The 24,260-nt window shown below is 45.3% G+C and overlaps 1 protein-coding gene across 1 annotated transcript; it reads left to right on the top strand.

The window, feature by feature from the left end:
• Positions 1 to 3,660: 3,660 nt before the first annotated feature.
• On the top strand, positions 3,661 to 24,005 carry dtnbp1b (dystrobrevin binding protein 1b). Its single transcript, XM_084695899.1, has 4 exons — positions 3,661 to 4,003; positions 19,985 to 20,152; positions 22,748 to 22,891; positions 23,039 to 24,005. The coding sequence occupies exons 1-4, from the start codon at positions 3,958 to 3,960 to the stop codon at positions 23,344 to 23,346; spliced, it is 666 nt and encodes a 221-aa protein (XP_084552025.1). The 5' UTR covers positions 3,661 to 3,957; the 3' UTR covers positions 23,347 to 24,005.
• Positions 24,006 to 24,260: the final 255 nt, after the last annotated feature.

Here is a 24,260-nt window from a genome sequence, read left to right as displayed (position 1 = left end):
AATGTTTCTTTTCCAGTTATTGTATTAACTGTGGCTCATATGGGGTTGAATACTGAAACAGAACTAACTGAATTTCCAGAGTTTTAATGGAGCCATTGGTGCAGTTAGCTAAGCAGACAGTGAGCAAAGACGTGCACTTTACAGCACTGCCATGATGTTTTGTATACACTGAATGTGTGTGTGTGTGTGTGCGTGTGTGTGTGTGTGTGTGTGTGTGTGTGTGTGTGTGTCTGTGTGTGTGCGCGCGTGTGTGTGTGCGGGCATGAATCTCTGTGTATGAGTGTATTTGTATTCCAGTTCATGTTACAGATATTGTGCATCTGCTGTGTTCCACACGAACACAGAAAGCTGTTTAACAACCCACTATAGAATCTGTGTGTCTCCCTGGACAGCAGAGAAACAGCTCAAAGGTAATATAATATGGGGTGTAAATACCGTCTCAAGTGAGCCCACTGTGTCCTACTTCCAATACAGGCGTGCCTCGAGCAAACAGCCTTGTGAGGTAACAATTACCCATTGTCCTCCCTCACCGGAGAAACAGACACATCCTTCCTTCTTTTCCTTCTTTCCCTCCGTGTCTCAGAACACAGTTCTGACATGGCTGAGGGCAATCGATGTAGCTTGGTTCAGGACGTGGAGGTGCTCCGAGGTGAAGCCCCGGTGGACTCGGAGACAGAGGCATCTCTTCCTGCCACGGCTTCCGTGGGATTCTGCTGTGGACAGCCTGAGGGCCCGTCAGCAGTCAGTCCTGAAGATCAGTCTGGAGAGGGAGATCAAGGCCAGATGTGTAAATATGGAGATGAACAGAGCATTCACACATGGAGCTCAAATGTATGCAAGCTCGATTATTACTGACAAGATCATTTTTCACAAAGTCTATAGATTTACCTAAACCTCAAACCATCCAAACTTCAAACATTCGGGGGATAGTGTAGGTATAGTAAACAATTATTAACTTGCAGTAGGATTATGTAGGCTTATATACTGTATCTATTAGATCTGACCCCAGATTATATGATTAGCTGAGACTTTGATTTCAAAACTCTGGGTGGGTGAGGAAAAAAGAAATGTCGGGGACAAAGCTACTTTTGAAATATGCCTTCTATGATTTTCATTAGCAAATAAGCATCAAGCGACTTGCATGGTTTATGTATGAGTGACAACTCTCACTACCATCTTATTTCCCGAAGGTAAATCATCGATTTATTTGTAACCTTGGATACTACGTACATAGCAACTGTAAATCTCTCTCAAGAACTCAAGTGTACTCATGTGATATTGTGAAATGTCAAATAATCATGCAGGTTGATGTTCCATTTGATTGAGTTTAATATTGCTTGTGTGTGTGTGTGTGTGTGTGTGTGTGTGTGTTTAACCCTTATTTTCCATACATAATGTCTAGTCAGAGACTCTTTCATCTCTCCCATGTGGCTCACCAGCAGTTAGCATCAGCTCACAAACCAAGATCTTAATCACCTCATCTCGCTCATCAAGGAGCTTATGGTATTCCTTTCCTGCTCGCCACACAAGCTTGTCTGCCTGATCGCTATTGATTCTAGTTTTTTTTCGATGTGTGTTTTACATACAGATGTAATCACACATGCTGTACACACAGCTGCACAAATGCAAAGACATGCCAGGACACACACACACACACACACACGCTCACAAACCTTTTAAGAACATGAGTGTCCACATTCTGATGATGGAGTGCTATTAGTTGTGTGTGTATGTGTGGTCGTTTCATGTAGGATAACTCAATCATTCACATTGGTGTGACTTTAACCCTTGTAGTGGACTTCTGAAAGATAATTTTGCTGTGACATTTAATCGTTATTAATGTTTGGGTTTTTAAATTCCTTATATGCAGTATACTACCACCTGTAACTATATAGTATACTATTACTGTGTCTTACATTGCTGCAGTTTTCTCCTGCTTCTTGGGATTAAGGTACAGTGTCTTCTCATTTGGTTAAACTGTAAAACAATATATAAATAGATAAATAATTCAAACGTAAATATCTCTCTCCTTATAATAAGTTGACTTTGTATTCTCCGTCCATGAATGAATGTGGGATATAGTATAGGAACAGTGCAGAAATCTGTACATGTAAACGTCCAACTACGACACACGAGAACAAGACCATTCAGAATCACTCGGGAAAGCAATCTCATACGTTCCTAGATGAGTTCATTAGTCACTGATGACTTGCTGTGATAATGATTAAATAAATAGAATCTGTCTTGCCTGTCCTGTGACAAACACGCCTTTAAACAACGCACACATTCATTAACCAACTAGTGTTTGGGTATAGACCATACAAATCAAGCTTCGATTGGCTAATTAGATAAAGCCCTGATATTGTTCATGATGGGCCACAGCTGCTTCTAATGAGGTACATGTCAACGCAGAAGTGGAGGATCCATTAGGGAAGATGAAGAGGCAGCGGCGGAAGTGTCACATGATGGTTTCAGCTCCGTCACCTGTGTGCTTGAGGCCGCTCTCGGTGTCGTAGTTAGATGGCCGCTCTAGCACATTCTGTTATCAAGTTGGGACTGTAAAGAAAGGGAAAGAGGCTGGGTTTGTGCGCGTGTGAAAGGGAGAGAGCGAGGGAAGGAAAGAAAGAAGGAAAGAAGGAAAGAAAGGAGGAAAGAAAGAAGGAAAGAAAGAAAAAGTGGGGGTTTGAAGGACAAGGAAGAGACCAAGACGAGAGAGGGAGAGGGATTATTGAAGGAGGAAAGGCTGAGGAGAGCGGGAGAGGGATTGAGGCTGAAGAGAGGGGGATTATGGAAAGGGGAAGGCAGGGAGAGAGGGATGAAAGACGAAGACATGTTAGGAGGAAGCGTCGTGATGCTTGTCACAGCATCATGCTAATGAGCTTGAATGTTAGGTCAGGCTTTCAGGCTCTAGTGGCTGTGTGTGTGTGTCATGTGTGTGTGTGTGTGTGTGCTTTGTGTGTATGTGTGTGTGGTGTACAAGCAGGGGGTAGGGGCACCTTTACTGTCCATCAGGTTGCATCCGAATATGCCGTCCTCACTGCTAATGAATCATAACACACAGAAGTCATAGACACAGCCATCTCATACTCACATTGTCTCTTGAACCAGCTCTTAAATTTTGAGATTTGTTTTACAAGATTATCCGTTGGCAACTTGGAGTCTGTGTGTGGGTGTGTAGAAGAGAGAGGGAAAGAAAGATGGAAAGAGAGAGAGAATGTGTGTATGCTGCCTTCCACCCATGAACACACACACACTCTACATTGTCCTTGATGTCAGACCTTGTGGGTTGCAATCGGATCATTAGCCACCTTGATGTGATTATCACAAGACACATATCAGAGGGTCTCTCTCACTCTCTCTCTCTCTCTCTCTCTCTCTCTCTCTCTCTCTCTCTCTCTCTCTCTCTCTCTCTCTCAGTCAGCCTCTCACACATGCACACACCCCACTCCTCATTCCCACACACGCCGACTGACTCTCCGTTTCTCCCCTCCCCTCAATCCACTCTCTTGGCACCACCTCCACCACCTCCACCCCCTCCAACCGTGCTAAATGGTACGATCCCAGCCACTATCACTACCCCTGCCTCTCTCTCTCGGCGGTCCACCCAGCCAGCCAGCCAGGATCTCGCACACAGACACGGAGAGGGAGAGGCAGGACCAGCGCAGGGGGTTTCATGTGTCCGGAGGAACACCACCGCTGTGCTTCCGCGACCGAGTGCAGCCGCGAGCTCTGCGCCGATAACCCAAACGAGCGTGCGTCCGTGTGAGTGACGGTGCGTTCGAGAGCGACTGTGGAAAAGTGTTTTGCGCGCGTGTGTGTGTTAGAGGGAGCCTCTTGGTATGAGCGGTAGACAGGCGGTGGTTTGATCGGGAGTTCTCGGGCAGACTGACGGATCCTCTCCTCATCCTCCTCGTGTTCCCGGTGGTCTTCGCGTGTGTGTTCCACGGCGTCGCTGGGATGTCGGCGTTGCCTGGAGCGACGGATAACAGCCAGAGGAACTCCTGTAGGTGACCTACTGTGTGGCTGATTCATTCTGTTGCGCTTTGGCGTGTGTGTGTGTGTGTGTGTGTGTGTGCTTGTGACAGAAAAAGAAAGCGTGAGGGCTGGGATGGGGAGGGTGTGCATGTTGTATGTACGTGTGTTCGTGTGTGTGGGGTTGTTTTAGGATTGGAGTTTGTGTGCTGGTCACCAGTGTGGAACGCAGCCAGCTGTTAGCTGATTGACTCTCTTGTCTGGAAGTCTGCCAAGCTGATGCATACTATAAGTTGGTGAAAAAATGTTTTCTTTAAGAGGGTTGCATTTTTTTTATTTTTTATCTTTAAACACACTTGTTATGCCCCTCGTCATACTGTCACAGTACGTGGGGGGGGAAAGAGTTATTAAGGGAGGAAAGATCCTCTAGATTGAAGGTGCCAAGTAACTTCATTTCATGTTGCCTCTACTGTTAAAGGATATATGAAGTGTTGATCATCTTCCCGATAGTGAGTGAACTAATGGCTCTCTATCAGTGTCCCTGGCCTGCAGATCCACACGCAGCACAAACAGCAGAGAGATCACAGTGTGTGCATGGAGATTGACGGAGCTGACGTGACTCATTGTGATTCTGACAGCAAAGAGGGGACACAAACCCATTCACAAAGACAGACACGGAGAGAGAGAGCGAGCACAGGCACAGGAAATGGGCGAGCGTTTTTATTGCTTTCATTATTATTGCAAGCCCTCTCCCCCCCCCCTCTCTCTCCCTCCACCTTTTCCAGTCGACCGCCCTCCCCCCACAGCAGTGTAGTCCAGGTCTCTAACACTGTGCGTTTGTGTGTGTGTGTGTGTGTGTGTGTGTGTGTCCATGAACGGTGCATGTGTCAGGATGGGATACCCTGTGTGTTCATCTCTGCACGTGTGTGACCTCTTCATGTCCAGTGTTTGACTTGCGTGATTACAATGAGCGTACGAGTGTCCTGCATTATGCATGAGTGTGTCCTGTTTGTAATGCATATTGGACTGCACTTGACCCGTCCTCGTTCCGTGCACTCATTATACAGTCACCGTGATGTCGGGAGTGCTCAGAGAGGTCATTATATCACTGTGCAGTGATATCATCTTTATCAGATGGGAGCCTTTTTTCCTAAACAATCGACAGCTTCCGTCATTTCACCGTTTGAGCTCAGAAATGTGCTCAGAAACGGCTTGGAGCACAGAGGAAAAAGCTGTATCATTCGTCAAATGTTTCAGTACAGACACAGTGGCTGGTTTTCTTTCTAAAATGTTTGAACAGAGCCAGAGTGCTGTCCCACCAGTCAGCCTTGCCAACGGCGAATGATCGTCTGATTTCTTATCAGGACAAAGGCAGAATGTTTTGTAAACAACACCGCATTTGAATGGAAAATAGTGTGGTGGGGTTATACTGCTGAATTCTGGTTGCAGAACTTGTGGACAGTGTTAGAGAGAGAGAGAGAGAGAGAGAGAGAGAATGAGGAAGAGAGAGAGAGAGAGAGAGAGAGAGAGAGAGAATGAGGAAGAGAGAGAGAGAGAGAGAGAGAGAGAGAGAAAGAGAGAGAGAGAGAGGCAGCAACAGCAGGCACCTGCCATGGAGATAAATGTGCTAAGTAATCATATCTCATACCACATGATGGGTGGCTGGCTCCCCTCTCTTCCCCTCCCCTCTCCTCTCTCTTCTCTTCTCCCCTCCCCCTCAACCTCCTCTCCTCAAAGCCCAGGTTTATCTAAGTTGCACATTAAACCTTAATTGCATGTAAATCAAAGCCCAGGAGAAGGGATTAGCGCTTTGTACTGTTTTAATGAGGGGGTTACGCCATGTGCAGAGGCCTCTCTCTCTATCGCTCTCTCGCTCTTTCTCTCCCGAAATTTACCAATTCAAAGGTAGACACACAATACTGGCCCATGAATATTGCTTTCTTCGGCGCAGTGCTTTCAGTGCAATGCTGCTGTCGCGCAAGTGTTTCATTGATTCCATGCATCCTGCCTACCTTGCATGTGCTTGTGGGTGTGTGTGCATGCACTCGCGTTCCTGTTTTTTCCAGTGGCAGAATCGTAATCGTCCCACTAATTGGCCAATTGAAGGCCCTGCCTACCTGGTTGTGAATACTCTGGGTGGATGAAGGGGGGAGGGGAAGGGGGGGGGGGGAAGTGGGAGGTGAAGGGCAGTCATGAGTAGAGTGACTCATGTACCGTCAGTTAGTTTGGTCGACGCTTTGGTTGCCTTTTCAAGCCCTCCTTGTTTTTGAGTTAAAAGACAGCCGCGAGCTCCATGTCACTGTCGTTTCCGTGTTACTCACTCTGCAAGCCGTATGAAAACACACACACTCACAGGTATGAGCTCCACGAACACAAGTGCAAACGCAGCATGAACACGCGCTCCCATACACGCAGACATATGCGCACGCACACACTCACACACACTCCACCTGGAGGGACAGGTGCCGTGTCAGGGGAGGAGCGGGTGTGTTGTCGGCCTGCTTAACCTCACATTGTGTAGTCGACTGTGCACAGCGACGGCATGCCGACCGGCCACAGAGGGAGGGGGGATGGAGCGGGGAGGAGAGGAGGAGGAGAGGAGGAGGAGGAGAGGAGGAGGAGAGGAGGAGGAGGAGAGGAGGAGGAGAGGAGGAGGAGGAGCGGGGAGAGGAGGAGAGGAGGAGGAGGAGAGGGAGCGGGAAGAGGAGAGGAGGAGAGGAGGAGAGGGAGCGGGAAGAGGAGGAGAGGAGGAGGAGGAGAGGGAGCGGGAAGAGGAGAGGAGGAGAGGAGGAGAGGGAGCGGGAAGAGGAGAGGAGGAGGAGAGGGAGCGGGGAGAGGAGAGGAGGAGGATGGGCGGTGGAATGCAACAGGGGATGGTAGGGAGAGAGAGTGGACAGAGAAACAGAGAGACACGGAGGTGCTGAGAAACAGACAGACAGATGGACAGAAAGACAAAGGGGCAGGCAGGCAGGCAGGCAGGCAGTGTTAATGAGGGGTGTGAGTATTGTTGGCTGGCGAGGTGTTGGGGAGAGAGCAGGGTTTACAGGGACCCAGTGCGCTCCAGGTCAGCGGTGTCGCAAACCAAAACACAGCAGACACAAAATGTGGTGTTCTCTTCATGGTTCATTCCACTCACCGTGTGAGTGAGCTTGGGGGCGGGGCCTGGTCCAAACCCAGCCTGGAGATTCTCCAGTCTGTCAGGAGAGGAAGAATGAACCTAGTCCAAATGGATCCTGTAGCTCCTGTTAGGGGCAGAAGACAAGAGCCTGTTCTCGGTCAAAATTTCACCAGGCTATGTCATCAGCATATGTGTAAATGGGCCTTGTCAAAAAAGGAAATCCTCTATCCTCAGTGTGGGAGAGCTCAGTTTACTGATGTTCCCTGCTGAATGGACAGAACAGGCAGTTAGGGCCGTAAGTAGCAGGCCTCCGACCTGTGCCTCCTTGCTTCGTCACCTTCAGCAGAGGATGAGTCGACAGGGGCCAGTACCAACACGTATCCTAGTTCCTTCCCACTCAGAATGGCAGACGCATGAGGATGGGCTTGATCCAGAAACATTGTAACTTGCTAGTCCAAGCAGAGCAGTGGGACCTGGTCCAAATCTAAAACCTTGCTTCTGTCTGGAGTCTCTGCTTTGAATCTCGTTGCGAGAGTGTGCAGTGTCTGTCTTGGTCATGCGTGACCCTGGGCATTATCAACACCTTTTGATACGGACGACTGCGTGGGAGGCGCTCGTCAAACAAGCAACAAGGAGCTCGACGGAGAGTCTGGATATCCTTTCGAAAAGATCCTTTCCATGGCAGCTTTTTGCCGCCATTTGCCAGACGACATCAGCCTGAAACGAGCACGAAAAGCCAAGTGAAAAGCGAACCCGGTCGGGTTTGAACAGCCCCGTTCTCGCCGTGGAAACACAGGGAAACGGGAGAGGACAAGCTGTCGTAGAGGGGGCCCGTGCTTTCTTCGCTCTCTCCTCCTTTCTTTCCCCTCTTCACCACCAGTACACCCATCCAGACAGGGGGGTTTGAACGGGCTCCCCTGGCACGCGCCGATGGGGGATGATGAGTTTGCACACAGCCAGGCAATTACAAGACTCTCTGGGATGGAGGCCGGCAGAGCGGCCACGGAGGGAGGGACGGGGTGATTTAGGGAAAGGAGGAGGAAGTGGCGGAGGAGAAAAAGAGAGCGGTGAGAGGGGGTGGGAGGATAGCAGGGAGGGATGATGAAAGGAGGAAAGAGGAGAGATTGGAGGAAGCATACTTTTCTTTCCCTCGATTCTTTCCTCTCATCCCTCGAGGATCATCCTCATACAATTCGAGACATCCTGATGAAAGGAGGCTGCAAAGGGGGAGAAAGAGAGAGAGAGAGTTCCAAGAAAATCTCTGTGGTAATATCCAGCAGTCATGCGCCATAATGAGTAACAGCCAGAGTGTGTATTTCAGTTGTAGACAGACAGTGTCCATGAGTTTGCCTTTTCTTCTTGTGTTCTTCAAATGCGTCAGACACTATGGACTCTCTGTCCTCCGTCTTATATAAGAGCCAATCAGAGCTCAGGCACAGACAAGAGAAGCCCTCAGAAGGATCCCAGGAGGGGGTCATGGGTCAGCATTCTGGGATTTATATAAGCTGTGTGTGTAGCTGGATGACAGTGGTGCGTGTGGTTGTGTCTGTGTGCATTGCAGTTACATTTGGGTGTGCCTAAATCTGTGTGTGTTTGTTCGTATCGGCGTTTTGCTCATGCATGCGTCAGCGACAAAGATCTCAGTTTGGTGTGTGAAACAGATTGCTCAATAGCGAGCTAACTTGCCCGCTGTGACCAAAGCAAACATGGCCCATTGTGACATTAGCCGGCTTCATTTGAAAACATGACTCACTGTGTTCACACGTTTCCTCCCAACACCTCACACGAACATTCCCTGAAGTGAATTGTTGCAGGTGAAGACAAAGGTGGAAATGGGATCAGATCAGGTTAACTCACGACGTATGATCGCAAGGTTTGTGACAAGGTTAAACGCTACTTAATGGTTCTGTAGCAGCAGAGGTATTTCTTGAATATGTAACAAATTCAACAATCGTTTGGGAACCACTGTATGTAGGGAGTGTGTAAAATAGTAAAAGCCTTGTTCTCACAACACAGAATCAAATCATGACTAGGAAGCTTGTGCAGTTTTGTACATGTTCCTCAGTTCCTCTGTTTGGGTGGGGGCCTACTTCTTAATGGTTAGCAAATACTGCACTGTAACAGCATAGCAAGTTTGAACTTTAAAATATACCGCAATAAAGATTTTGCTGACGTTCTACAGAGGCTAAAGGTTTGAGTTAAACTAATGTATCATTCATTATCGTCTGAAACACAGTTGTTTCCTGGTACGGGCACAAGCCTCTACATGGGCTTGGTATGAAAGATTTATCAAACAGAACATCATTTGTGATCTTTTTACTGCACCAAAGGCTGTTGAGTACAGGAGCATGGGAAGGACCACATGCAGCGCATGATAGAATATTTATAGTTTGAGGAATCTTCATTGGTAGTGGTGCCACACAACTGAGTTGATAGGGCCTCCATTTTCTGGACCTCTATATTCAGGTTGTAGGTCAAATGATAGGTCTGGAAAGATTGTTGTTGTTGTGACAACGTGACTTGGCTTTCTACGACAGAAACAACTTTGTTTGAGAGGATAGGATGGTTTGGATAGGTGCACTTCCAGTCCTTGGTTATCTGCTTGCCTTGGATGAAGCATCTGCTAAATAAATATGAACATATATGTAAAATGTCACTATCTGAGGTTGATTTCGTAAACGTGTTCTGTGGAGCATGCTGCATGTTCCTGGTGAAATAGATTAAAGTGGAAATGTAATAGGGACATTTATGATCATTTAACTGCTACGGAAAACATTATGTGTTCGTTTTGTCGTTTTTTGGGCCTGTGGGCCTGTTTGGGGCTTGTTACTGTGATATCAAAGTTACTGGAGAGAAAGAAAGATTCCTGCATTATAAATGAAAGGAAGTCTGAATATCCCCCCAAATCTAAAATATTCAGATTGTTTGATACTGATAAACAAATGTAACAGAGTTCTGGTTAGAACACTGGTTCCCGAAAAGAGCTTTTGTTCTGTTTCCACTAGTGTGCCTGTGGGTGCTTTTTCCACAGGTACACTCTTGCCCGTTTGAGGTTCTTGCTGTTTAATTGTAACTTGTCTAACTACATGCTCTTAAGGTTCTTTCCTTTGGGACTTATTTGGTTTCACAATGTATGCTACATATTTGGCTACCCGCAATGTTTGGGGCCATCTCGTTGTTATAATCAGTGACCTATGCACTTTTGTGAAATTCTTTTGGAAGACGCTTTGGATAAAAATGTCTGCTAAATGCATAAATGTGAATATGTGTGTGTGTGTGACTGACTGACTGACTGAATGCAGATGCAAGTGTAATATGTATGTACCGTACATGTATGAGTTTTGTACGCATGTGTGTTTGTGACTATGTACAGTACGCTATAAATTGTCAACATCTATTCTAATTGGCTGGGGAAAAAAACTCCCCCAAGCTTGTAATGAACCTACCTCAGAATGCAGCTAATCCTGTTGCTTTACTCACATTGTGCTCGTTTTTTCACTTGCGTTCTTCCTCGTTCCATCTCTATTAAGACAGACTGAATTCAAATTAAGATTTTGGGTGATGTAAGCATTTTTAATAGTCTGCCCTGGGCTAGCTAATTCTTTATCTGGAGAATGCAGTGCTCAACTGTGAGAGTGTGTGTGCGTGTGTGTGCAAGAGAGAGAAAGAATACAGTGTTGTGAGCTCGACCATGTTTTTCTTCCACTGTCAGGTGCTTGCTGGCAGTGTGTTCAGAAGCCAGAAAGTACTCAGACTATGTTGAATTTCATATTCATAAGAAACATAATAATCTATGTATGAATAATGCACATTTTAATCTCAACACATTTTCGGTTACATAAATGGCAAAAAATAAGATACCTTTAGCACTGGGATTATTTTTGTATCCATTCATGATAGCACATTTCTGCTTGCGTTACAGTGCTGAATGTTCACCACCCCAAAATGCTCAGACTCTAAAACTCACATTTCTACTAATTGGAACTGCATTCAAACTTTCATAAGCTACGTATTTCAGGTAGCTCATTGGTTGAATCGTTTTCATAACCTGTCAGAAATGGACAGATGGTTCGACGTGCTTGTGATTAGTCCCCCCTACCACCACCCGTCCATACTTTGATTGATGGCATATCCTGTCAGATCAGTACCGAGGCTCTCTCTCTCTTTCTTTCTGTCTCTCTCTCTTTCTCTCTCTCTCTCTCTCTGTCTCTCACTCTCTGTCTCTCTCTCTCTTTCTTTCTGTCTCTCTTTCTCTCTCTCTCTCTCTCTGATGACATTCTTCAAGGCTGCAGTTTCATATCGATCCCAAAATATGGTTGAGTGATTTATATGGTAATGTTCTCTGAAAGGAAGATTTATGTGGCACACACTCGTACTAAAGCTGCACACGTCCACATGTTTTTGTAACACAACAGAAGGAAATTAAAATGTCCAGTTTGCTCACTAATTTCCCAAGAGCTCTTTAAGTCATCTACTTCTCTGACATCCACAGCCATCCTCAATAAGTCGTTGTTAGCGTTAGGAATTTATGTGTCCATGAAATGTGAAATTTCAATTCAGCGATCTTGCTGCTTTCACCTCGCATCATTCCGATTTCATGCTCTGTTTGCCTACATACATAAAAAGTATGTGTGGTAAATGTACTTGTGTGTGTTCTGCACATTTTCGTGACCTTCATAACCAGCTGACTCCTGCCCAAGTGTGTGTGTGTGTGTCCTCATGTGTTGCTCTGCTATACATAAAAGGCCAAGGGCCTGCAGTAATATGAATGCTCATTCAACCATTTCAATCCCTCTTCCTCGGGCATGATGGGCTTGGAGTTCTTGGCAATACTCGACATTCATATCATATTAACTACCAAGTAACAACATGGCACTACCTATGGTAAACTAATTCTTATGAATGATATATTAGAACAAAAGCGTAAGAAGGCACAGCATGCAGGAGGGGTGTCAGGTGTTTGTTGAAGATTGCATTACTAAAACAAGATACTGTAACATGTAGCAGTTTCTATGTGACCTCAATGTTGTTACCGTACTGTAGATACTGCTATGTGGTTACGTCATGTTTTCATGACGTTCACTTTTGGTTGATGGCGGTCATAATAGATGCACATTTTACGGTCAATTCCTGAAAATCTCTTTGCTGATTTTGTCTGAGTTTGAGGTGGAAAAGCACTGTCTGGGTTGGCATAATCCAACTCATCTTTTAATACTGCAGGGAAGTTCAAATCACTGTGTCTGACTAATGTAAAACATTACAGTTGGTTACAGGTAGATTCCAGTTGGGATCATGATCTCTAGTTCTCTATAGATGAGCAAGGCCGCAAAGGCTGTCTGCTGTGTGTGTGTGTGTGTGTGTGTGTGTGTGTGTGTGTGTGTGTGCACGTGCGTGTACTTGCGTGTGTGTGTACAAGCTTAGACTTATTTCGACTGACTTATTCATTTTCTATTTGCTTGTATCACAGTGTTGGTAGTTTTGGTAAAAGCTAGAAATCAGATGACGAAAGCAATTGTTACGATTTTACATTTGACAGACTACATCTGAAATACATTGGCATAATGTAGCGACACAAAATTCTAAAGAACCAAACAAACAAATACGGCCTAATAAAACCTGATACCAAGAAACATCTTCTTTTATCCAGTTTACAGCCTCATCAGTCAGTGCTTATGGCAGACAGCAACCTCACAGGTGTGACAGTTAATCCCCTTATATCTGGACTGATCCTATTGGCTGTGCTTTGAGCTGACAATTCAGATGTGCCTCATGTGGAACAAGGGGGTCCCGCAGGGTGGAATTTGAGCAGTGATTGATTGACAGGCTAACATCGTTCATCGTGCATCAATACAGTTACGGTCAAAAACTGTCCGGTTGTTGGATAAGCAGGGACTGGTTTACTGTTCGGTAAAGAATCTAAAAAGGAAGTCTAAGTTATGGATTGCATGAAGTTACTAATATTATATATAAATATTTTGCAAATGTCATTGTAGTTTTTAATACCTTGGTTGCAAAGCTAAGTCAAGGGTATGCATACCACTTTGAAATTGTTCTCAATATGTTTGAGTCACTAAATTATTTTATTTTAGTCGTTTTTGAAAGTCCTATGTTTTAAACATTCTTGGTGAGCCAATATTAGACTTCTTCTTCTGATTCTATGAGTACTGTACATTGTATACATTGTGCAAAACATCATTTGAATGCATTTTACTGGCCAACTGCAGAAGTTTCCACAAGTGATTCAGTGTGTTCTTTTGATGAATAAAGATAGATTCAAGGTACATTGGTGAGTAATAATAGAAGTAGATTTCACTACTCTGCCATAAACGTCGTGTTTCATCTAAATTGCCGGTGATTAAGGTGGTAATTACTTGAGGATGACCTCTAATTAAGCTTGAGCAAAACTGTCCTGGAAATAGCACTGGTTCATCATGTGGAGCTGGGCACCACACGACCACACTTGAAAGAAAACATTCAGTAAAGTCTGATTAAGGTTTATGAATGTGGTGTTGGAAATAACTGAATCTGGATTAGGATCACAGTTAGACATTGACAAACACTTTGAAAGGGGTTTGCGGCTGTGGATTGCTTGTTTCGTCTTGCCCGAGAGGACAACTCTCAATCCAAGAGACTCAATGGGCAGCCAGTCACCATATTACTGGTCCCTGACAAATCAAACATCCCTTTCAAGTAAAGACTCTGAAAGAAGCATTTTAATAGCTCCAAAGTACATATTGGAGGGCTCAGGGTGGTTCATATGCCCCAGTGAGATCTCACTAAGACACTGAGTCGACCTGACAGAGGCCTGGTGACTCAGTCAGCCCGCAGGTTCACACTCCTACGCCCGCTGACTGTGTGTGTGTGTGTGTGTGTGTGTGTGTGTGTGTAGGCATGCCGGGAAGAAGATGGTGGGTTGAGGGATGAGAAAGAGAGAGCAAAAAGGGAGGGGGATAGAAAAGGTGCGAGCGGACAGGAAGGAGGAAGGGATGGCGGAGCGAGGACCGGAATTGAGGAAACCACACATTGAGAGATGGGTGTGTGTGCGTGTCACACATCCACTGTGGCGCTTGCTTCTCTGTGAAGTGGGTTTAGCTCCACAGGGTCTCCTGCTTTGACGTGTCTGTGTTTGAACAATGCCCCTCTGACTTGTAATGGCTGCTGCCCAACCTCCCAGGAGGCCGAGCCAGAGACAGAGATAGAGAGGGGTGTTGCGAAAGAGTAAGGAGAGAGGGGAGAGAAAGAGATAAAATAAGACCTGCACACGCAAGCATGCACGGACTCACAAGCACACACGCACGAGAGGAGAGAGAGAGAGAGAGAGAGAGAGAGAGAGAGAGAGAGAGAGAGAGAGAGAGAGAGAGAGAGAGAGAGAGAGAGAGAGAGAGAGAGAGAGAGAGAGAGAGAGAGAGAGAGAGAGAGAGAGAGAGAGAGAGAGTGGGAGATCAAACCCGATTCACAGAAACCAAGCTGAAGGGTTTCGTATTGATGTGTAAAGAGCTTCGTCATCACATGGCGCTAGGTGGCGGGATCTGGATCCAGCAAGATACGGTCGACCCCTCAACCCCACACTCCTCTTCATTCCTTTGTATTTCAGCATATTTGGCAGCCATTAACTGTGGACATTCAGCCATTGTTCATACTCGAAAGTTATTGTCACGTTTCTGCAAAACACCATGCAGCCACGCTTTCTAAAAGTTGGCCTCATTGCATGCGTCATGTATTGTGTTCCATTTCAATACCACTGTGATACACATCATTACTGAATGACAATAGTGGTCAATAACTTAATAAACACATACAAAGTTTTGAATTAAGTCATTAAAATAGTTTCAACTGTTTACCAAATCCTCAAAGATACTCAATAATATACGGCAAACAAACACAAAGGGGATTTTTATCACCAAGATGTAATGTTTCACTCCTGCTGTGCTGTCCATGCTCTGAGTCATGGTGGCATGTCATTGACTTTCCAACAGAAAGGGTGACTAACTGCTCAGACATTCCAGACAATTCCATCAGTATCCCTCACGAGGCTTCCAATAGAATCGATACCAGAGTGAAATTCCTTGCCTCCAGACTAAAGATAGCTCATTACACCAGTGTTAGCTGCTACGGCAAAGTGCTGCATTGATTCCAAACCTCGAGGGAGTTAGCGCTGGGAGTGAGCCTTGATGCTGTGTTGAAAGACGTCCAGGTTGAGAGCCCATTTGAAGACGTCTAATACATACTTGATTAACTATTAATACATATCACCTGACCTTAATTATTGTCAACCAACCCTGATCCAACAAGCTATTTCCTATCAAAACATTTGGATTCTTCTACATCATTGAGTGTGTGTGTATAGAGATGAGAGTGCAGAAATGAAAGTGTAAATATTAGCTATTCAACATTATATATATATATATATATATATATATATATATATATATTTATCACATCTCTTGAATACTAGTTGCAAATTAGGCCATTAAACAAACATGGATTAATTTTGTCGACTGACACACACAGGGCTCTCTGGTTCACCTTCTAATCGTTAGTCAGTGCATTCTGTCTGTGGCTGTCTCAGAAGTGAATTCAATGAATCCTCATTATGACTGGCTGCCAGATGAGTCCAGCCAACAGCCCTACTAATTCTCCCTCTCTATCTCAGTCCAATTCCACTTAGTTCTGTCAATCTCACCCAGCCTCCACCTGCTCTGACTACAGAACCAGACATGCCACAGAACATTCTGTCCGTCTCACGGCAACCTCAGAACCAACGCTGGTGTCACAGGAGCAGTGGCGTGTGTCTGCCCTGTAGTGTGTGTGTGTGTGTGTGTGTGTGTGTGTGTGCGTGTGCGTGTGCACATACATAGCACACATCCACAACATAAATGAACGTGCATATTGTGTCTAGCCTTTTTAACAGAAACTTGTAGTGCTGTCAGACAGAATGTGTCTCTCTCACAACCAATCACACTCACAAGAGTGAGAGCTTGATAGAGGCAGGGACAGGCAGACAAACAGGCAGACAAACAGGCAGACCGACAGCAGCCAAAAGAGCCATTTCATCATCACAAGTCAATTAAACTCAGTGGAATGTAACAGGATATTCTCCCAAGGCACCAAGTAGCTCTTCTGAATACACAATTGAATGTATCTCAACCAGAGAGCGACACATCACTTCCTCCTGTCTCTTTGTTTCTATTGGTATGCACTTCCTGTTTTTTGTGTACGTTTGTGTGGAGTGCATGAGATGCGGTATGGGTAGGTGGTTGCGCACATACTTTCCTATGCCCATATCAGTGTGTGTGTAGATGGTGAGGATGTGTGTGTGTCTGTGTGTGTCTGTGTGTGTCTGTGTGTGTCTGTGTGTGTGTGTTATTTAAGTTTCCCAGCTGCTTTGCCGGAAAACCGAGCACTTGAGAGAAAGATGGCTGGAATCTAAAAATACTACACTTGAGTGAGCATTGCTTAAATGCACTGCCACAACTGTCAAGAGTGTTTGTAGATACTTGGGCAGGTCTATCTTAGTCTTCGAAAGAAATGTGCCTTTAAACCATGATAAAAACACATAAAAGACTGTTCACTTTGAGTTTTTACCTAAGTGCTACGAAGACTCATTAAGACTTTCTCAAGAAGTGTAATTTGAATTAATAATACAACCCTCATTTAATATGAATCTAATCAAATATTAGTCACTTATATTCTTCAACATACATGTTTTGTATTGTGTATTTTGCGAAAACCAACAATGACTGTAGATGACATGATGTATTTATCAGACTTGCTCATCATCATGAACAGTTATTCAATTGTTCCTATTTTATAGGGCACTACTTTCTAAATGCATTACTGAACGACGGCCACATTGAAAGTGAAAGGTTCAGTGCACACACACCTAATACACACACCCAATACACACCCCCAATACACACACCCAATACACACACCACAACCAAGTACAACTTCCTGCCAGATGCTCACTGTCTTCATGTCTATAGTTGAAAACTCAGTTACCAGCAATCTGACTACACAAAGTAGATACTAGAGTAGGTTAGGAAATTCAGTGTAAATATAAGTAAGCTATTGATACAGCACAGTGTATGTTATTGTAGGCAATATTGCAAAAAATGATCTTGGGAAATGGAGTCAAGAGTTGCCAAAGCTCTTGTTCAGGTATAAACTTTTACCTTTAATCTCAAACTTTTCTTGCAACCTCTGTAGACATTTTTAGACCCAGAGACTAAGTTGGATACATTTGAAAGTTCTGTTGTTTTTCACTTGAGCTTATTATTTATTCATCAGAACTAATAGGATATGGCAGTCACCATGGTGACTAAGCTCATCTAACTATCATTGAATGTACGGTGCTGTATGATTCATATCATACTGGAGAGTGTGTGGTATCTCGTTACTTGCAGGGGAAGGAGCGCAGGCTAGCACAGCAGAATCTGAAGGCTTCATGAATCATGTTTCCAAGTTACCCAGGAACGTAATCTTGTGGGCTTAAGTGTGGTTACTGCTTAGAAACAGTGCGGGGTGACAATGTTAGGAGAGGTTTGTAAGATAGGAAAGATGGTTCCTTGAGAATATGATGGGAATATGATGGGAATCGCAACGTAGACATCTGCACTGAGAAGACCCGAAAATCTATTCATCTAAATGAATATGAAAAGAAATGCTTTTGATGTGCAAATGAGACTATTACATAAAAGGTCAAGTATCACTTTATGACATCTATACGTGTAGATAAAAACATACCAAAAATACAATTTCAGAGGAATTAGTTAAGACTCTTGTAAGCATGCAGCTTCTCCTCAGGTAATATTACTGAGCCAAATGCTAGTGTTGTCTATTTTTGGATAAGAATAACAACTAAATAGCATGTGTCTAGAAGCAGGCTACTGTAGCACGGCCTGATGTGTGTTTCTACATATATAAATCCACATTAGGAGGGCTGAGCACATGAGAGAATGATGTGTGCTTCTGTACGTTGATAGAGGAGCATGTGGTGGTAAAATCATAAAGAGAAATAGAGAGAGTGAAGCTTTGCGGTGAAAAACTGGACCGGATTCACTCAGGAGGAAGGCAACCTTTAATGAATTCTTATAGAAGAGCCATTCTCACACACATTGAATTGAACATGGAAATACACACACACACACACACACACACACAAAGACCACGGGCACACGCACGCATGTCATGCAAACAAGCAGCAGACACATGTCCCCCCTTTCCCTTTCTGTCACATACACACACACACACTCACACACACACACACACTAAAACATTGTGTGTCTCAAGGCCTTAATCTAATAGAGTGGTCTCTGCCAACTCCTCATGCTAGCAGGAGTCCAGAAAGAGAGGCAGGGAGAGAGAGATGTGGATAGAAAGAGAGGCAGGGAGAGAGAGATGTGGATAGAAAGAGAGGCAGGGAGAGAGAGATGTGGATAGAAAGAGAGGCAGGGAGAGAGAGATGTGGATAGAAAGAGAGGCAGGGAGAGAGAGATGTGGATAGAAAAAGAGGCAGGGAGAGAGAGATGTGGATAGAAAGAGAGGCAGGGAGAGAGAGATGTGGATAGAAAAAGAGGCAGGGAGAGAGAGATGTGGATAGAAAGAGAGGCAGGGAGAGAGAGATGTGGATAGAAAGAGAGGCAGGGAGAGAGAGATGTGGATAGAAAGAGAGGCAGGGAGAGAGAGATGTGGATAGAAAGAGAGGCAGGGAGGGTCAAGGGAGGGTCCAGTGTTATCTGTCTCTCCCCTGTGTGTGTGTGCGTGTGTGTTTGTGTGGTTGTGTGCACACGTGTGTGTTTGTATGTGACATTTATAAAGACAGAGAGCATTTACATGTGTGTTTGTCTGTCTGCACGTGCATATGTGGAACGAAACACAACACTTCTCTGGTGTGTGTGCACCTCTTTACTGTGTGGCTCCTTTGCATATTTTGCAACTTAGATCTAAGTGGCTAGTATTGATTCTCTCTCTCATCATGACATCAGTACGGGGGAAGCCCCACTCATTGGAGCACTCAAACAATGGTCCTTTCTGTTACAGAGAGAGGAGTCGAGAAAGGTCAAGTTTGAGTGTTTTGGCCACATCAACAAACACACATAACCCATGCACATTTACTCTTACGTGTACTTTCTCAAACACAGCTCTTGCCCAGAGGCTGCTGAACCAGTCTCTCTGTCCTGAATATGTCTGTCCCTCTCAGACCCATTGTGGAGTGGGAGGAGCAGACAGAACAGGAAGTCAACGTTTGATTTGTTCAGACAGTGCCAACTGTCCTGTCCAGACCAATCAGAATCCCTATCCGCCTCATCCATTAACCTAAGAATTTCAGTTCCTGGTTACAAAAACTAGGCCAACTAGAGCGTTATCCAATGTAGCTAGAGTGTATAGGGTTTCTGCGAGACTTGACAAAGCGTGTTCTCCTCGGTGCATTGTACCAGCCACAAAAGTATATTTAATGAGAACAGGGAGTGCGTGGTCTCGGTTCTAGTTCAGTGAGGAATTGGCCCATGTCAGTTTGGGATGGAGGGGTCATACGTCAGACATTAGAACCTTGCCCCAATTCAAACTCAGTCATTAGGAGTAGACAAGAAGTCATCTTCTAGGGAGAATGTTCTCTTCTGGGTTCTGCGAAGGAGGGTCAAATAATTTTCTTTCTGGTGTCGCAGATGACTGCTTGAACGGCCATTTGGCGTCACCAGAGGCTTAATCTCTTGGTCCTTTATTTTATTTCTTGTGACCTCTAACCAAGACCATGCTAACCAGGCTAACACGCACAGCTGCCAAATGATTCACCTATTAGAAACACTTACCGTACCAAACTTCTGACCTCCTTTCCACTCCGCTCCTCCATCCTTCCCCTTCTCTGGCTTCTCTCTCCCCTCCGTCCCACAGTGGAGCTGGAACCCGAGCATGCCCAGAGGCTTCCAGGGGCGGAGTCTGGGCTGGCCCCGCCCGCCCAGGTGAAGCTGAAGGAGAGACAGAAGTTCTTTGAGGAGGCGTTCCAGCAGGACATGGAGCAGTACCTGTCTACCGGCTACCTGCAGATAGCTGAGAGGAGAGGTGAGAGAGAGGAGGGGTCCAGCTCCTGAATGGGCCCCGCACTGACTGTCAGTGAAGTAGTGTTGTCTTAAAAAAGAAAAGAAAGAAAATTGTTTGACAAATACAGTTGATTTCACCTCTGCCACACTGATGGCGCCTGTGATCGGGATGTACATTTTTTGGTGTCAACTTGGTCCATTCCATTGTAACTGCACAACGTGACTCAAAATTGAGTACTTACATTATTGAGCAACCGTTGTGAATGCCGCTTCTGAGTACTGGTGTTGTGTGATGCAAGTTCACGTGCACTGAAAGCCACTCACACTGAGAGAAATACAAATGAAGTCATTTAGCAGAGAAATGTCATTCTCCACATGCTGTTTTTCTATTCAGTCCAATAATAGAATTTCACACAGTGGTTTACCTCATGCATTACTGCCAAAAGCCAAGGCCACCCAGTGGACTTAGTCAAATGAGAAAGTGGATAAGGACCTGGCTGTGTGTATGCAGTGTGTGTGTGTGTGTGTGTGTGTGTGTGTGTGTGAGTGTGAGAGAGAAACAGAGAAAGAGAGAAAGAGAGAGAGAGATGTATGGGACTATTTTGCCAAGCTCTTCTTAATACGATCCCCCCCCCCCCCCCCACTCCCCAGCCTCCATCCTTTTCTGCTCCACAAATCCCCTGGAAATAGCTTATTAGAATGGAAAGTAGAGAGGAGGGTGGCACGTGGAGTGACAGACGGAGATATGGAGACAGGCAAAGACAGACAGACAGAAGGAGACAGGGGAGCCGGGGAGCGAAAGGCAGCAGAACAGGAAGAGGCGACGGGCACCGTACACAAAGTGGGAGAGAGGAAGAGAGCGACAGGAGAGAGACACCAAGTAAAAGTCGAGAGTCGGGGGTGAGAAATTCAAAAGAGGGCGAGAGAACAAAAAACAGAATGGTAGGAGAGTCTAAAGAGAATTGACAGAGGCGGTGAAATGTAGAGAGAGACAGAGAGAGAGAGGTCGGCTAACCACATCAACCAATGGATAAAGGGTCACCAGACAGCAACCCAACTAGAAACGAATCTTCTGATACAGACCTACAGCACAGACCTACAGCACAGACCTTCTCATTTTCACTAAACGTGCAATGAAAGATACTGGCGGAGAGAGAGGAGGTTTCTTTCTGAAGGGGTCATCTCGGGGTGAAAGGATGCCTGCAATTTCTTTTCGGCTGAAAATAACAAGCCTGAATGAACACATTGGAAGGCCTCTTACTTACATATTACCAGCTTGTCTCAAATCTCGTGAAGAAAACAAAAAGTGTACATCTTCCCTTACAAAATAGGTTATTTTCTTTAGTGGATAACAGAACCGTTTATTCTGCTTTATGGAAGTAGACACACATTGGTTTGTAGTAGTGCAGTATTCTGATAGCCTAGATAGGGGTCATTCGATATGACCCCTATGATAAATGACCCCTTTGATAATACCACTCATTCAATATTGAAAGGTATTTGTTTGCGCATGTGTATATGGGTGTCTAAGCTCTGGATGCCACAAACATAGATCGTAGAAAAGGATGTGAAATTGAACATGCCACATGAAGGTGACTGAGCGTGAATGAGTGTGCGTATGCGTTTGTACGCATGCATCCACACACGTATGCATGGTGACTGGCCCGTACTGATCATAGATATTTGCATGGTTATATGTGTGTGTGAATGCGTGTATGAGCATATCGTATCTGTCTGTGTGTGCGTGTGTGTGTGTGTTTGTTTGCGCAATAAACGTAGGCCACTGTCTCTGTGGAGGAATAACCGTTCCCTCTCTCTCTACTCTTGCTCCCTCCTTGCCGCCCTGCTCTGCTCTAACCCCTCGAGGTACAGTACGGCATCCTGTCTGTCCAGTCTCACCTCTCTCTGACACTCGTCCTCCTCCTCATGTGCTGGTCACATTGTTCACTGTGCGCTCACTGGCTATTCATATGACGCATGCCCAGAGCCAGTCATGGGTGTTGACCAGACAGGACAACTGGCTTTGTGGTTGAGAAGCAAGGTGGTGAATCCAGGATCATGCCTCCTTTTTGTTTAGTTTTTGCCATGCACTGGACTAGGCTAGCTAGTCTCACAAACCCAAGGTATTGAATGATACGTTCAACTCTCTTCAAAATACCTTTTTTATCTGATTGAAGTGCTTTGAAAGCACAATTTAAACGTGCAAGTTGGCTTAACTCTGTCTGATCAGTATAGTCTGTGAGGAGGATTTGCAATTTCTCACCTGACTTGCAAATTCACACTTAAAAATCTGCATTGAGTCTTTGCTCGTACAACCCTGATTTCTAAACTAGTTTCTAAATTGTTAGTTATCAAATGTAAACAAAATGCAAATAGATCTAAATGTAGTGAAAACAAGTTTAAAATAATCCTTTTTGAGTGCAGAAGTGTTTGATAAAGACATGTTAATGCAGCTTTTTATTTATCTTTCTCTTGGTCCAGTTATGTCTGAGAGCTTGGGGGAAACACAACATTTCTATTGGCTCCTTCCTGGACTCAGCCCCTTGCTGTTGCATCATGGGACATGTAGTCCTGGGTATGTGTGTGTTAATGGCTGCTTCCTGTGTGTCCTGCTTAGAACCAATAGGCAGTATGTCTTCCATGGAGGTGAACGTGGACATGCTCGAGCAGATGGACCTGATGGATATGTCAGACCACGAAGCTCTGGACGTCTTCCTGCACTCTGGGGGAGAGGACAACAGCGCAGCCTCACCCGGGCTGGGTAGGACGGGGAGGGAGGGACAGAGATGCAAAACAAGCATGCTAAACACAGATTACTCGCACTGTTTCTGACTATACCACAACGTGGTGTCTGTAGGTCCCTCATGGCTCACTTGCTCAGAGCTCTAACCTTTGGCGCCCCCTGCAGGTCCGGACGTGGAGTCGTTCACCTCCGAGATCAGTCTGAAGGTCCCCACCCAGGCAGACCTGAGGCACAAGCTCTCCTCTCTCTCCTCCACCTGCACCGACTCGGCCAGTCAGGACACCGAGGCTGGCGAAGATGAGGACGACGAGGAAGAGGAGGAGGATAACGGAGAGGCCGGCCGCTGCACGGTGGTAGTGACGCTGGACGAGGAAGAAGTTCACCCCGATACGGCGTTGGCCGAAGCGACGCAGTCGCCGACGGCGGAGCAGGGAAATGAAACGAAAAAATACCGCGGGGGCAGTAGCTTGTAAGATGGATGAATATGAATTCACTCAAACTCACAAACTCACAGATTTCACTCATATTCAAAGGACCAAATAACGTGTTTGTTTGCACATAAGCGAAGTAATGACGGAAAGCAATGGAGAATGGTCAGAAAGAGAAAACAGAGTTTGCACCCTATAGGCCCTACAGTATCCTAAAGTTTGCGTGTGTGTGACAGTCTTTAACTCTGCCATAAAGCCCGCTTTCCCTTCGTGTTTTAAATTGCATTCTGCACTCGTGTCAATGTCTCTATCTAACAGGCAGGTATATGACAATAACAGCCAAAGTTGGTTTAAGCTGATCTGGGACCAAACGCATTCCCACAAACTGCAGAGGAACCTAGTGCAGAAGCACCAAGGTTGTCTGGAGGTCAGTTTCTCTTCGCATCTGATCTTTAAAGAAAGCCATAAGGAGCCTGGACCTCTCCCTCTGAGGCGTTTTGAGACGGAGAACCAAAGCTCCACGAGGACCAAGTGTTCTGCACAGGAGGATGTGTGGAAGGAGCTACATCGTACATATTTGTTTACCGTGGTTCAATCCTTTTGTAAAGAAATCGCTAATGTTGAAATGATTGGGTGTTTACAATGCCATCCCCTCCCTGCGACTAGAGCCTAAAATGTCTTGACTTGTTGGTAATAAATGTTTCCCCCCGTATGAAGTCAATCTCTCAACCAGGGGCGCTGAGTGCTAGACATCAGAATACATTGTGACTGCGATGGAGCAAATTTCAAATGTAATAGTCTCCCTCCACTCGCTCCTAGTGATTTAAAACCAGGCCTGGGCCATTTTACCAAATGGGAAACTGACAGAGAGAGTGAGAGGGGAAGAGAGAGATAAATGATTTGAGTGGTGGAGAGTTTGGAGAGTAAAACTGTTTAATACTCCCAGTCAGACCTAAGGC

The sequence above is a fragment of the Hypomesus nipponensis genome, chromosome 4 (assembly GCF_054491055.1).
Source record: "Hypomesus nipponensis isolate SF chromosome 4, ASM5449105v1, whole genome shotgun sequence".
Lineage (NCBI taxonomy): Eukaryota > Metazoa > Chordata > Actinopteri > Osmeriformes > Osmeridae > Hypomesus > Hypomesus nipponensis.
This window is presented reverse-complemented; position numbering and strand designations above follow the sequence as displayed.